At 48.4% G+C, this 14,672-nt stretch overlaps 1 protein-coding gene across 2 annotated transcripts in view; it reads right to left on the bottom strand.

The window, feature by feature from the left end:
* LOC144167741 (uncharacterized) overlaps nt 1-13,931 on the bottom strand; it is a 35,803-nt gene extending 21,872 nt beyond the window's left edge. The window contains exons 1-3 of one of the 2 annotated variants that reach the window (XM_077696921.1): nt 13,603-13,728; nt 5,599-5,660; nt 956-1,127 (exon numbers count right to left, since the gene is read on the bottom strand). In XM_077696921.1, coding sequence (XP_077553047.1) covers nt 956-1,127; nt 5,599-5,613 — 187 coding nt within the window. In that variant the 5' untranslated portion in view covers nt 5,614-5,660; nt 13,603-13,728. Of the gene's footprint in view, nt 1-955; nt 1,128-5,598; nt 5,661-13,602 lie in introns of both variants that reach the window. The other variant, XM_077696920.1, reaches the window with a different exon arrangement.
* Nucleotides 13,932-14,672: the final 741 nt, after the last annotated feature.

Here is a 14,672-nt window from a genome sequence, read left to right as displayed (position 1 = left end):
AGCTAACAAGGTGTAGCCTTCGGCAAGCTCTTCTGAACAATACAATATGCTACTTCTGTCACTACAAGAAAAGGTATACATCCGATTCGCACTCGGCGTGACTAATTGTTGGTAATAAACCTGAGAACTCGCAAAACACCTCGAAGGAAAATTTAGCGCTGCTCACGAGGCATGGTAAGACGAATGGTAGGAGTAACGCTTGGAGAGAGGAAACGAGTGCCTTGGGTTTCGGAGCAGACTCCGTTGGGAGATAAACTGACTCAAATTAAGAGGTGGCAACGGAATTTGGCTGGACATGTAATGGGGAGAACTAACAACCGGTAGACAACAAGGGTAAAGGTGTGGACACTGGGAGACGGGGCTAGAAGTAGGGGACGACCGGTGACTCGCCGCATAAACACCTAACGAAAGAGGAGGAACGGCAGCTCCATGCACTCCAGACGAATACCTTTCTCAATCTCACTGAATGCCATATGTTGTACCCCACCGTATTATTCCTATAGCTATGCCGCTTCTGAAAAGCCCCCGGGAAGCTCTTTTATGTGGTTGGGGGCTGCGCCCACGCCCCACTGCATTTGTACGATCGCTCGCTTTCTTCTTACGAGCTTTGGGAGAAAGCTCTGACCAGCTCCGACTTTCATGATCAGCGCCTGCTGGTGTTGAGGGCCGTTGAGGCTGGGAAAGCTCAAGGGGTCTCGTAATGAGGACTCCTCCTCATTGATTTTCGCAATAAACGCGTTAACTCTCTCTCTCTCTCTCTCTCTCTCTCTCTCTCTCTCTCTCTCTCTCTCTCTCTCTCTCTCTCTCGATGGAGGGATGCCGTAAGGAGAATCGGTGGCAAAGAACGAATTCGGACAGCGAGGGTTAGGAGTAGGTGGAAGTCCATGGGAGAGGCCTTCGCCCTGCAGTGAACATACAAGATATATGGTGTGGATGACGCATGTACGTCACGCACCTCTCTTGTCCTCGCTCAGGTCGCCGTGGTGGCAGAGGATGACGAGAGATGGCCGCATGCCGGCCATGCGGGCGATGTTGCGGAAGCGCGCGAAGCGGGAGCAGAAGATCTCCATGCACACCTGGACGCCGCCCAGGCACGACTGCAGCTCATTTTCCTCCTTCCCGCTCTCCTGTTTGGACAAGCCCGAAACCAAGAACTTCGTTTTAGCCATACGCGCTAGCTATGAGACAGTCTTTTGAGAGTGTAGGGAAGAGTTTCGCGATTGCACATAGGAATGCGTAAAAACACCCATTGTCACCCTTAAAGAAGTGAATAAAAGATTCTAGAGACACTCCCTCCTTTCTCCATCACGTCGTATTTGCTTACATTGGTTGCCGCAGGTAGAAGAGCTGGATCCCCAGGTCAATCTCTGGGTTCCCAAGTCAATCTTTTTATTCTTGCCACAGAGAGACACCGCCGTTGCAGGCAGCGGCGGATCCAAGAAATACTGTCCTGACCTGACATTTTACCCTCGCTTAACGCCTTCCCAACTGGCCCTGCTAAGCTTTAGTGTATATGCATCCCCACTTTTGCCTTTGGGCTATAACTAGTGCCCGCTCACTCCCCCTTCTTCCCCTTTCAGAAGCTCGCTCTGGGGCTGCCGCTGGTTTCTGCAACCTTAAAACATTTTTTCTCATTAGTCGAGGATAATGTCGATGCTCCGCATCGGAATTGGGGGTTTTATAGTCATGTTATTCTTCCACCTGGTGAACCGCATCACTTCCTGGACGCCCCCTCCATCCAACACCCCTCAGTTGCAAGCAAGTCAACCGTAACAATGACGTCGTAGACGGGAGTCACGTGACATTCGTTTATGGCGTCGCTGGTGCCGCCATAAGTGCCTGGTTGTTGCTTCACAGGTACCTTTATCTTAGATATCCGTGAATTCCCTTGATCCGGTGACCTTGCGGTGATCTCGCTGTGGCCGTGCGTTGTCTACTACGTCCCCTTAGGTACCGAGGCTTCACAAAGATTTCTGAAGTGGTCCATGAATACAAACAGCATTTAGTAGGCATGATCGCAAATCTTCTATCTACGTGTTCCTTCAGCGGAAATGGCCCATTTAGTTGGTGAAAGGTTTGAAAAATACCTCCGCCATCATAACAGAAAATTTTCATGTGGTTTCGCATTTTATAACGGCACAGCTTACTCTATCTGTAAGGGTACGCAATAGAAATGCTGGAGCTGCATTCCTAACAGCTGGCGCACGCGGCCAACTTTTTCTCATCATCCAAGCCATAATAATGCAGCAACACATTCGCGAACCACGAACAATGGCTAAGTGCATACTCACTGTCAACTGCTTTCTTTCCGTTTGGACCGAGACAACGATCGCTTTGCAGTTTTCCAAGTGCGCCCTATATTCAACGTGGAAATTCGAAGCCGCATGCGCGGATCCTGACAAGCCAGTAGCGCGTCTCCAACGGCCCCGCTTCTCTCGGGACGTCAAGAATTTTTCTTCCACAACGGCCCATTAACTTAGCGGGACATTTGCAAGGATGTGCATAAATGATGACACGCGCAGGCCCTGAGATGAAACTGCGTGCCGAAGTTCTTTAATAGATCAATAGCATTTGATGCGCCTAGAAGAGTCCCGTCAGGGTCTTTCCTATCCAATCCACGTGTTCTTTCGCTAGAGGGCCGCTATAAAAGGGAAGCGTAGGTATCCTTCGCAGGGGGAACAAGGGAAATGGCAACAAAGTACGTATCGTTGTTGAAGATACGTTCGCAAGGCCATGAAGCGAACAGGGCGAGGAACAGGAGGCGATAAAAGAGGCGGAATAAGTGGTCGTCCCCAATTCGTTGGAAGAACTATCTAGCGTTATTCAGGGCGCATTCGTTCATGGCCGATGATTTCCCAGTTGCAGGCAGCGCTCCGAGACAGCGTTACCCCACTACTACTCGAGAGCCAGAGGGATGACGCCACGTTCACAAGCATAACCAGCGAACAGTAAACGCGAGCCCTTTTATAGCAAGCAGAACGCGTACCATGGGCTTCTCCGCGCAAAATTAAGCGGTAATTGTGTTTGCGAACACGTGCCGATTTGGAAGTCTTCAATCTTACGTCGCGCCTTTTTTTTTTTTTTTTTTTTTTTGTTGCCTCGCTTACTCCGTGCGCAGAAACGTGAGTGTAATACGCATGTAGCCATTTTCTCTAGTCCACGGCAACCGAAATTATCTGCATGTAATGCCCGCGCATCTACCAATAGCTCCGAACGAACTGCACAGAAGCTGATAGGCGATTGGTATCCGTTGAGTTATGTTTATATTTCCGGTGTTTTTCGTTTTAAATTTGGGCGCGTATTTTGCCCGCCCTCCGGATCATTTCCGCTGCGAGAATTACCACTTGACGCTCGCGTGGCCTGTCATCCGCTCGGTAACATTACAAAGCTAAGAAAAACGTACATTAACTAGCTCGATGTAAGCTATCCTGGGACCCACCGACATATTCCGGGATGAAATACCGCAAATGTACGAGCGCGCCTGAATTACTTACGCTGTAACACCGCTTTAATAATTTGTACCTATAGGAACGGTGAGTAAAGTTGTAATAAAAAGTAGCAAAAAAAACTCTACAGTAGTGTTAGACACGGTCGAAAATATTTTGGTAATATGATCAAAGCTTACTACACTGAGTACTTCACTGCACTACGAAATGTTAACTATACGCTTGCATGTTGGCCCGAGCAGACGCAGAGTGTCGTTTACTCAACCCATTGACACTAAGACATTACTTTGCAAGGTCGGCGGAAGCACGCAACCAGCCAGAGTCCGCAGGGGCGTCCGCGGGAAAGGGCGCCTGTCGCACATAAATTACATCATCTAACGAAAAAAAAAAAAAAACGATGTGCAGGGACGGCCGTTGAACTCATGGACGTGCCTTGGCAGGAATTGAAAGTGACTTAACGCATTGAAAGTGATTTGAAAGTGACTCAACCACTTTCTCTCGCCGACGCCGGGCGGATGGGCGTTCGAAGTACGCACGGCGGCAAAATAAGCCGGGACGCGCGAGCGCGTGGCAAAATGCCTCGACGCGCCATCTGACGTTGCACCTCTGATGTCCAGACATCCATGTGCGCGTACGCGTCCAATCACGCTTCCTAGCCTGCCTTTTCCCCCACTTCAAGCGGCAAAGCTGATCACATGCAGCGCTTAGTGATAGCGCTGCGGGTTTCGGAAATTCACTCCGGGTTTCGGAAATTGTCAACAGACGATTTACAAATGCTAAGAATGGGGAGGATCTTGCTATCGAGGCGGCGAGCTCTTACCGGGGCGCAGCAGACCGAGACCGAGACGAGCTTCCTGCGAAGGACGGACAGGGCGAGCGACTGCCACTGCCGGTTCACCTCGGCGCACGTGAACAGCGCCTCGGTGTCCATGTACTCGAGAACCTTCTCCACCACGAAATCCTTGGCGAACACGTTGCGCTCCTCCTCCATGTCTTCTCAGAGGACTTCGGAGCTGAATCCCAACCGACGTTTCTACCTCGGTGGTTCGACGCGGCGTTCCAGGAGGGTCAAATGGCGATAGCAATAGCTCTTGGCAGCTGGTTGGTTGGTTGCCTCTAAAAACATACCCTTGAGCAGGGGATTGGCCAAGAAGCTGGAGAGAATAAAGTAAACCAACTTCAACAAGAAAAAACGAGGATGCTTAGAACTACCCACGACTGTGAAGGCAAAAGCCCAATTGGGCCACCTGCTGATCTGCTCTTGAATATTCGGGTGGACTCCGCGGCCACGCCCGTCACTACTTGACCAGCCCCTCGACAGCACCCGCTGAAGCTTGTTCCGTTCGCTCGCTGACGCAAGGAGTATCCCGTTCGGCATCGTGGGTACTTTTACCTGTCAAGGTGACTCGTTTTGTAGGTGCGGCACTGGCCTACCCTCCTCCGCTACTCTGCCCTTTCTGAGCCCTGCTCCCACCCTCGTCCGACCCCGCTGTTTCTTGGTGCGTCATCCATGGACAACGATATTTACAGCAAAGCGATATTCACAACGATATTTGCGTCAGTCAGAGTGTCAGTAAACTATATTGATGTAACGAGAGGGTGAGAAGGTGGATCTAGAGAAGTGTGTGGGGCGAGTCTTTCCAGGGCCCCACTTTCAGCTGCCCTGATCTGCGTTCTTCGGATCAACTTTTGCTCGAGGGCGCAGTTGGCCAGGGCTGCCTCTTATGACTCTAGTATGTTTGGTTCCTGAATGTTTTCTCGTGGCCACATAATGGGGCACCCCAAGGATGCGTGAAAGAGATTTGCTACCTCTCCGAATTTCTGGCAGTGTTCGGCTGTGATCTTCGGTAACATAAAAATAACCCCTAAACTTGCGTATGAAGGCGTTTGAATTTTCGCTGGAGTTTAACTTTGGTAGGTATCACGGTGTTTGTGTGGAGGGGGAGACGAAGACTAAGCATGATGCTGAGACGAGGCCTGGTGAGGAGTTTTTGGTGGGTTTCAAGCTGTACGAGTTCTCTTATTTGGCGTGGTCGCTTTGGAACCTCGCTTTCTACGCCCTCCCCCCGCCCTCCACACTCATCGCGCCCGCTTGGAACGAAAACTCGGGGACTTGGCTTTTGTTCACCATTTGGTAAGCACTGCGACTTACCCTTGCTGGCGACATACGTTGCTCGTCGTTAGGTGGTCCGTCTCGTGCGCGCCTCAGTTAACCTAGAGAGAAAACGCCTTCAATGAAAGCTGAAGAGGTCAGCCCCACTAACGGTGGGGCTTGCTACTCCAGATGGGATGAATACAGTGAGGTGACCGCGAAAAACAGAGCAAAAAAAAAAAAAAAAAAACGAAAGAAAGAAAGGGGAGGAGAAGAGAAAATGTACACATATATAAAATGTATATGCTCAGAGGGTTCACAGAACCTCTTCAAGCCCTGTTTCCGCAAGAAAAGTAAGCAGAATTTTTGTACCCAGCACTGCCTCCTCACGATTTCGCCAGGGTCCAAGGAAGTGTGAGAGTTCTAGAGGCGGATGTTCAGCGTATGGAAAAACACGTAAAATATAAAAATCCCCTGATGCCTTCAGATTTTTACGTCTCGTATTGTCCCTGCAACATATCTTCCCAACAAAGCATTTGTGTTTAAAGGTGAAGCCAACTTCAAAAAGATCGGTGTAAGCTTGGTCGTACACCGATCCATATATCTTGCAAAGCTTGGTCTTTGTAAGCCGCATTTCACACATTGACGGTTGCTCAGTGAATTGTGGCCATCCACGCAGGGATTGTGGTTGCAGCCCCACCTTTTACTCTCCATCCACCACCCCCGACTATTTGCCGAGTCGCGTATACTGCTCACCACGCGAGGCGTCTATCTTCCTGCTGCCATTGTGTAATGCGGCGCGCTCCTCGGCGGCCACCTGTGCGGCGCGCTACAGCCTGCGTTGTGATTAGTGTAGCGGCGCTATAACAAAACGTCATTGCCACTGCCCAACAATCATGTGTGCCTTAGCCTGTGACGTAGAGATCGGACCACTGTCCTTATTATTCAATGTAGCAAATCCCCCAAACCCCTACATAGCAAATGCAACCAGATCTCCAGCTTCGGTGTACTTCCCTCTTCCCATGGTGAAAGGGCTCTGATTTCTTTCAATTTCACGCGTTACATGAAAAATATGAATGAATTTGATCGTAACCTCGCTTATAATTTATGAGGTTTGTCTCGAAAGTTCATCCATGAGAGCAAAAAAAAAAAAAAAAGAAGGCAGAGGTTGCCTCAGACCACAGGATAAAACCAATATGTCTGGGAACACCGGCAAGAGACAAAAAATCTATGGTAGCTTGCCAAGATTTCAGGTGTTAGTGCATGTAACATATTTTGAAGCAACTGAAGCGAATTCGAACAATATGCTGCAATTTCTGAGATGAATCGGGGTCCGTTTTTATACGCTGATCTCAGATAAATGTAGAAAAAATCCCCGCAGGTCAGCAGCGCTAAATTAAGTTCAATACGGCACTTCGAACATAACAGCACAAACGCAACCACGCTTTATCAACCTGTAGTCAACCTACAAAAAAAAAATCTTATAAAAGCACTGGTGAGACACGCAACGCTAGTCTTGGATACGCTTTCCCTTTGTACTAAGATAATACAGGACATGGTGCTCTTGGTAGTGGCCTTTTGTAAAATTAAAAAAATTGAAAGAAAGGACTCTTTGTCAAGCGTTCCTGCATGAACTCATCGGCACGTCACAGCAAACTACAGGCTAAAGACGTTAACAGAGGTTGAAGAGAATGAGAAAATACGCGGGCGCTTATGCTGCCGGAAGTTTGCGAACAATGGCATTGTTTCTTTTAGAAGCCTAGGCCTTTCAAGCCACCTTTCCAACTCTTGTCCCTGTGCCTAATAAAATTTTCTTCGTACCAGGCACGCTATGTGACAAATGAGGCGCTGGCTTAGTTTATTGTGTGCGTAAGCCGCTAACCTGCAACTGCTGGTATATGTAAATTCTCTCTGATGGTTCTCTTCCCTTCCCTTTTAAAGCGCGTTCTTCTTGAAGCTGCCCTTTGACATAAGCGTTTTTTAACACGAATGTGTTTTATTCCGGGATTCGCGAAGATTTTACTTACGTCATATCCGTCACGGAAGTGAAGCCATGGTACAACGAAGCAAGCGGCATGTAAAGGGTGCACCCCTGCACACAGGTTCTTCTTGCGGAGAAGCAACCTTTAGTACTAAAGAGTACGTTATACAGTTAGGGTTGTTCGTTTTCGGGTTTTATATTTGAACACTAAAGTATTTTAGGCCGTGATACCCCCAGATTTCACTGACATCATATCCGTCAAGGAAATGACGCCAGTACACCTTTGCCGAAACGACCCGATAGCAGGACGTCTCTCGCCAAGCACACCCACAAGACAGCCGCCGACCCGCAAATCATGCTCAGCGGCAGATTTCGCTGCACATTTCACTTTTGTGTTTTACCGAGTCCTATGACAGAGAAATCAACCACAGTTTTTTTGTTTTTAGGGTCACCCAAATTCGACAGGGAGAATGATATGTAACAAGACCTATTTCGGCCGCGCGTTTTATTTATTTATTTATCCCTAATAACTTGGCGCCTATGAACATAATTTTTCTGCAAAATAAGGGCCAATGTGTTAATCCAGAAACGACAGCACAAGCGGTTGGGTTGGATTACTCGCTTTAAAAGTGCGATTGCTAATTTAAAAAATGTTAATTAATGAAGCTAACACATAATGTGGCCGGTCTTAGCGGGGAAACGTGCTATTTCTCGCTTTGAGGTGCATGCATTGGAAGTTTAAAGGGACACTGAAATGAATTTGTCAAGCTCACGTTTTTGCTTGAAATGCGTAGATTGGCTCAAATTAACACACTTTTCATCGTTTATCCGTTTGATAAGTCGGTAATTATTTTATAAAGCGGGAAAGAAGAAAAGCTACCATGCAGGGTCTATGGCGGCCGCATCAACTAAAGGCTGTGACGACAGGAGGAGATGTACCTTGATTGGACGATGTCCAAGGTTAGCATTCAAACAAGTTTCGGTTTCGGTTCTGTAAAACAACATGCTTGACATCCGAAGGCATCGTTGGAAGGGCATTCTCGATATCTCAGTAATCGTCGTACCGCGCTTCTGCCACGTTGTCTGTCGTAAAATGCCTAAGATAAGCCTCCCAGGACGGCTTGGAATCGTAGCAATCACTAGCCGAGGCCAACACAGTGGATGAACGCCCTCCGCGTCACCGCAGACGCTCAAATGCCATGCGCTTTTCCCGCATATTTGGAGCTTGCCTCACTCATGCCTGCATCGTAAAAAGCGTGTTCGAACCAGGCCACGGATCTGCTGATTCTCGCCTGTGCCCACTGCCCGCAAGCAGTCGGTGCTGGTGGCAACAGCACGCCAACGAGAACTCGCTAGCGCAGCACAGTGTCAGTCTGCGCGCGTTCTGCGAACTCGCTCTTGGAGCAGTGAACGTTGCGGCCCAACCCAAGAAATGGTGAACTCAGTTTAGAAAACATCGGCCGCAAACGAAAAAATCAACTTACAAAAAAAAACATGTACCCTCGGGGATTCGAACTTGCGACTTGCAAAACAATAATCCTATCGCTTCAAACCACATGGCCACGAGCCAGCGCTACCGTGGTTGGATATGTAAGGTATATAATGTACAGCGAGGTTACACTTTTATTTAGTTTTAGCATTTCAAGTACCTTAGGTGATTATTTTTTGTATAGCGCTCGTGCAGTACGCGTCCACCAAACGTCCACAATTTCTTCGAAGGAAAAGCGTTCGTAGATGTGTGGTCGTTCTGCTGGCCGCTGTGCTTGATCACCCAACGCAAAAAAGTGCTTCCTGCTCCCTAGTATTGCGCTGTACGGTAAAAGTTTCAGTTGCTTTTATTTCCTTAGTACCTATATTGACTTCGCTGACTCTTCTCCCGCCTTCAAGTGGCCTTAGATTTTCCTACTCTCGTACCAGTCATTGAAGCGTCGCATGTGCACTTGTGCAGCGCTTTTGTGGAGCGACCCGGACTCGGAGCTTGATACCGTGTACAAACTAACAAAGTAAAGAAAGGCACATTCTTCTATTGACAAACGTGTTGTGGCTTAGTTTCAACTGAGCGAGCGAATAGCGACGACCCGTCGGCGGCCGGCGGACTAAACGCTGGGCCGACTGACTCTGTCGGTAGGTCGGCGAGCCGCGCAGTAGCGCAGCCAATTGCCAGCTCATCTCCTCCTGACGTCACACGAAAACACCACAGAAAATGGGCGAGGGTGCAGAGAGGAGGACAGCCTTTTCGAATTGATTTTTCTACTAAATAAATTCGCGTAAACGCGCCCAGAGTGGTCGAAACATGGCCTATTGTCCCCGGAGTATACAATTTGAGCTAGTAATCCTGCAATGTTTACAAATGACTTCAGTGTCCCTTTAAGCTGCTTTCTGAGATCTTGCTGGTGAGTGAGGGCCCGTGCATGCGTTTGAATGTGGGGACTAGGGAGCGGACAAAAAATACTCAACTCCTGTGCGCTAATTTTTGTGAACAATGGCGTAGTATAATCCTAATTATTGCAGTTATGTTAGCAGACATTTCTGTCGATGTCTGCGGAAAAATTTTCTGAGGTGCCCATACAATAAAATCGATATCTAGCATTATGCTCCTTCTACACACATTTCGCTGTGTTTTAAAAAGTCTACCGCCGGTATTCAAAGATATCGCTTCTTAAGCTAGGTAACGTACTGGTAAACAGGCGCAACTCCAGCGCTCTTATGTCGTGCGTGATGCGTGATTCTATGGAGAGGATGCCGATTCTAACCGAAAAATAAAGATGCCAGAGGGGCCAGTCCATGGCCAGCTCTGTTCCTATAGCCGTCTCGGCACACTGTTGCGCAGGGCCGTTAAACCAGACAGTTTAAATTGTGTTTTTTTTCCGTTTTGTTATATGTAACTCACTGAACCAGTTTGGGGACTCAACCACAACGAAACGATAACAGCCGGAACCCCATTCCGAACCCGTCTTTTACTTTTTTTTTTCTGCACGGCAACGTGTTTTCTACATGGAAAAAATTTAGGCGGCCTACAAGATTTATTTCTCCCTCCCTTTTTTCCCCTCTTTATCTGTCAATATGACAAGAAGGGTTGTTTGATAACGTGTATTTTTTCGTAACCAAAGCCTAATGTTGTGGCTTACATATAGTACATGAAAATGTATACTTATTGCAGAATTTCACGGGAGAATAAAGGTGTAGATATGAACGATTCGCCTTGTTACCATAGCCGCACTCGTAATTAAAGCCCGATCTGGAGATTGCCAACAAAATATCTACTGGTTTATGTTAAAAACGGGAATTCAACCTTCCAACTGTATATACAACCAATCATTCATAACTTCCATCATAGTGGAGCCAATACGCCAAGGCTCGTCTTACTGACGCAGCATTCAAATTGCGCGTAATTGAAACAACATTGTTACGGTTACCTCATTGCTTACTCAGCTAATGCTAGGAAAAGATCACACGAGAACTTTTGGAGTTAAATTATCAGTGCTGCAAGCGAGGAACACGACAAGGTAAAGTCTACTTCCCCGAGGTACACCGCAAGTAAGTGGAAGGTTTAGTTGTGTATTCTAAAGCGACCAATGATTTGGTTTCGGTGCTTCACTGCAATGGGTTTAAGGAGAAGTCTTGAGGTCATAGTTCTCATCAGTAGTCCCGAAGCTTATGTAAAATCAAGGTGTGCAGGGTGTGTTTGCTTCAGTTCCAGGTCAAAACTTTCTGCACTTCGCTGCGAATCAGATGAACGCTTCTAAGACGTAACAAAAAGCGTGTGTTTAACGTAGTCTTTCCAAAACCCCAGGGGTAGAAAAGAGAGGTAGCGTGAATGTAAATGTAATTAAGCGTGGGATGCTGGCAGGGACCATTATAAATTACAGCTATTTGTGGATATTTCATGCAGCACTCTCCCATGCAGAAAGTAAGAGAGGGTAATGGGCGGAATAGCAACGGCTCTAGCTGCAATGTTCGGTGCGCATCGTTTCTCTTAATTTGCGTGTGGTCTGGCTGGTCATACGTTATCCCACTTCTCTCGTATATGCGAACGAACAGGAAGCGATATTCGCATGGTGGCAGCAGTGAAGGAGCCTTTATCGGGAGCAAACCACTGTCTATGTATACTTCGGTGTGAACGGTATTCGTCGTTTATGCTCGTCACAACAGCTTGCCTTTCGATGAATAATTTTTTCCTAATTTCGTTCCCAATTTTACGACTGGTGTGTTTTTGTGGACGTTTATTTTCCTTTCATATCTCGCTGGCCGAGTGGGGCCCGGTTGCCCCATTAATCCTCGCGATACCTGCAGATTATACTACCCGTATAGCTCTGGAATATTACCATGACCAATGGAACACCGCCAATGTATTGCGGGCGATCGTTCGTCCTTGTGCTAAAAAAAGGCGAGATTGAAGAAGATTTTCCCGGAACCGTTTCCAACAAACGGTTCGAAGGTGCGGAGCAATTTTTGAGAGCCGGGAAAGGTTTACGATTAAAACTGCTGTGCAGAAAATTGCGTCTATATTTCTCCGATCGTAGCGGCACACCAGGAAGTACAGCCATGAACGTCCACTAATTCAATTCGGCGTGAAAGTTCTTTCCGATAAATTTGCTGCTCCAATCTATTCACCCTGCACACACACGACGAATGAGCGTAGTAACATTGTCGACGCTGGGTAAAAACCGCGCTAAATTATTTTTTTCAAGCTGTACATGCCCTATTGCATAAGCGTTTTCTGGGTATCTAAAGAAGCTCTTCTTTGGCGATATTCCGGCAATATAATCGCAAAAAAAAAACGCGTTAAAAAGGATACGGCGAAGAAAGAACAGCACGTCAGCATTTAATCACTTCTTTTTCTTTTTTATTACCGTGCACTGCTATGTATCAATGTGTCTGTCGTTTATCTGCCCAAAACGGTGCATTGGAGCGCAGTTGGGTATGTGGGAACACATAGTTTTTTATTTCATTCGCATGCGACGATGTGGCAGACCACAGCCCTTACGTAAGCATCGCTCCGCTAGCTCTGCAATTCCGATTTTATATTGCTGGTCTATCACACGTCTATCAGCGCGTTTGTTTCACACCACTGGGCTTGGAACTAAATTGAAAGATTGATTGATTGATTGTAGCGTTTAACGCGCCGACGCAGCGCAGGCGATGAGGCGCGCCGTAGTGGAGGGCTCCGGATTAAGTTTGACCACCTGGGGATCTTTAACGTGCGTCGAAATCTCGAACACACGGGTGTTTTTTGCTTTTCGCCTCCATCAGAAAAGCGGCCGCCGCGGCCGGGAATCGAACCCGCGACCTCGTGCTCAGCAGCGCAACGCCTTAGCCACTGAGCCACCGCGGCGGGTGTAGATTGAAAGACGCTCTGTTACAAGAGCGGTGCGTATGAGCGCGGATCGCTGAGGAGGAAGGCTCAGAAACTGACGTCGGGGGGAACTCTTCGAAAGGGCTGTTTATCCAGCGTGAACAGTTTCAACTGTCTCTGTGTGCTTTCCTGTCCTTTACAGAGGTGTTTACGCGATTTTTCTTCACTTGGGCCAACAGAGCGCCCCCAGAGCTAACAGGATGCCTAGTCACTTTACAAAGTTCGTGGCAAGTTGAAGACTTGTAATGGGCGTCGTCCTTTGCTTGCGGACATTGTTTGCCCGAAACGCGTTAGCCGTCTCCTCAACGTTCGTTGCCTCGTGACAAACACTTGCCACTTTCTACAAAATACACAGCGCCGCTGCAATGTTTGCGACATCGACGGCAGAGTTGCACCGCAGGATGGCATCGAAGACGGCTGGTCGACATTTAACGCGGCAGCGTAAGTAGGTCGCAGTCTGTGAAATAGGCGAGACGAAATGTGACGCCGCCTAGCTGGGAGAAACCTCTCAGTCAAGGTCACAGGAGGAGAGAATTCCGGGCGAACGCGTTGCTAGGCGACGTCGAGGATAATCGGTGCGTGGCGCTGGAGCCTGGAGCACGCGGAGCGAGTGAGTCCCGCCACCGTGCATAGCCACGGGGCGGTCCTCGAGGGCTGCAGAAATAATTAGACGAACGATAATGGAATAATTGGATAAACAATGACGGCAGAAATGGGGGGGACGTACCTGCACACGAAATACGGTACCATGTCGTGGAATGACTCTAATTTTTTCCCGGTTGTCTGAGTGCGAAGGCACGGCGTCGAATGTTTCACGCGCTTCGCCTCTTGGCGTTGTGCAACGCAGTCCGGAGCGTGCACGCCGTTGCCGCTGGCTGTGTGCTCTCTGGCGGCCCGTTTCCGGGAACCCCCAGGCCCGGCCGAGCACCATCTCGGCCTGCAGTGGTGCGGTCTGCTGGTTTTTCATTTCGGCTGGCACCGTTTTCACGCCTAGTGGGCCGGGCTCCCGTGGGGATGCGTTGGGCACAAACGGAAGGTTGTGCGCTTGCGCGCGCAAGAGGCGCGTCCTCGCCGCACGAATCTTCGTCGGTTGCCGGTGGTTTGGAGAAATGAAACAAGCCCAAAGGTGAAGCCGCAGTGGGGATGTGTCTTGCCACCTGGACCGTGTGTGTTCACGCACGCGCAGGGCACGAGCTGGACAACACCGGCAGAGAGGGAGAGAGAAAGATGAATAAACTTTCTTGCAAATGGCATTTAGGAGGGGCTTGCGCATAGCCCGCTTTTACGGAGTGAAAGACCATTGTAATTTATTGTTCTTTCTTTATCAGTCTTAACAGCTTGTGGGCTCGGGTTCTGCCTTACCATGGTGCTTCACTTTACATCCGCGTTCGAGCGAACAAATTCGGAGCACAGCAACCTTGTTTACTGGGCCTAATCTTGTGCTTCAGGTGATTTCCAAGTGCGCTCAAAAGTGAGCTTCAGCTAGCGTCCACTAGACAGATTTGAAAAAACAAACAAACAAACAAAGAAATTAAGGAAGGAAGGAAAACCTTCAAAGAAAAACTTTCTTTTTTTTTTTTTTTGTACGTCTGCCTCGGTGGCTTAGTGGTTGAGTCGTTCTACCTCTGAGAATGACATCGCAAGGTCGACTGCTTGCCACAAAAGCTGTATATTTGGTATGGTCCCAAGCAGCGAAAAGGGGCCCGTACAAGATTTCGGAATTTGTTAGCCCAAGGTAACGAGAATAAGCCTTACCCCTCCGCTGGGTTACACATAACTTACCCGTGCATAGCTTCA

The sequence above is a fragment of the Haemaphysalis longicornis genome, unplaced genomic scaffold, assembly GCF_048455015.1.
Source record: "Haemaphysalis longicornis isolate Haplotype H1 unplaced genomic scaffold, Haemaphysalis longicornis Haplotype H1 scaffold_2, whole genome shotgun sequence".
Taxonomy (NCBI): Eukaryota; Metazoa; Arthropoda; class Arachnida; order Ixodida; family Ixodidae; genus Haemaphysalis; species Haemaphysalis longicornis.
The sequence above is the reverse complement of the archived record's forward strand: the minus strand, read 5'-3'. Positions and strand labels throughout refer to the sequence as shown.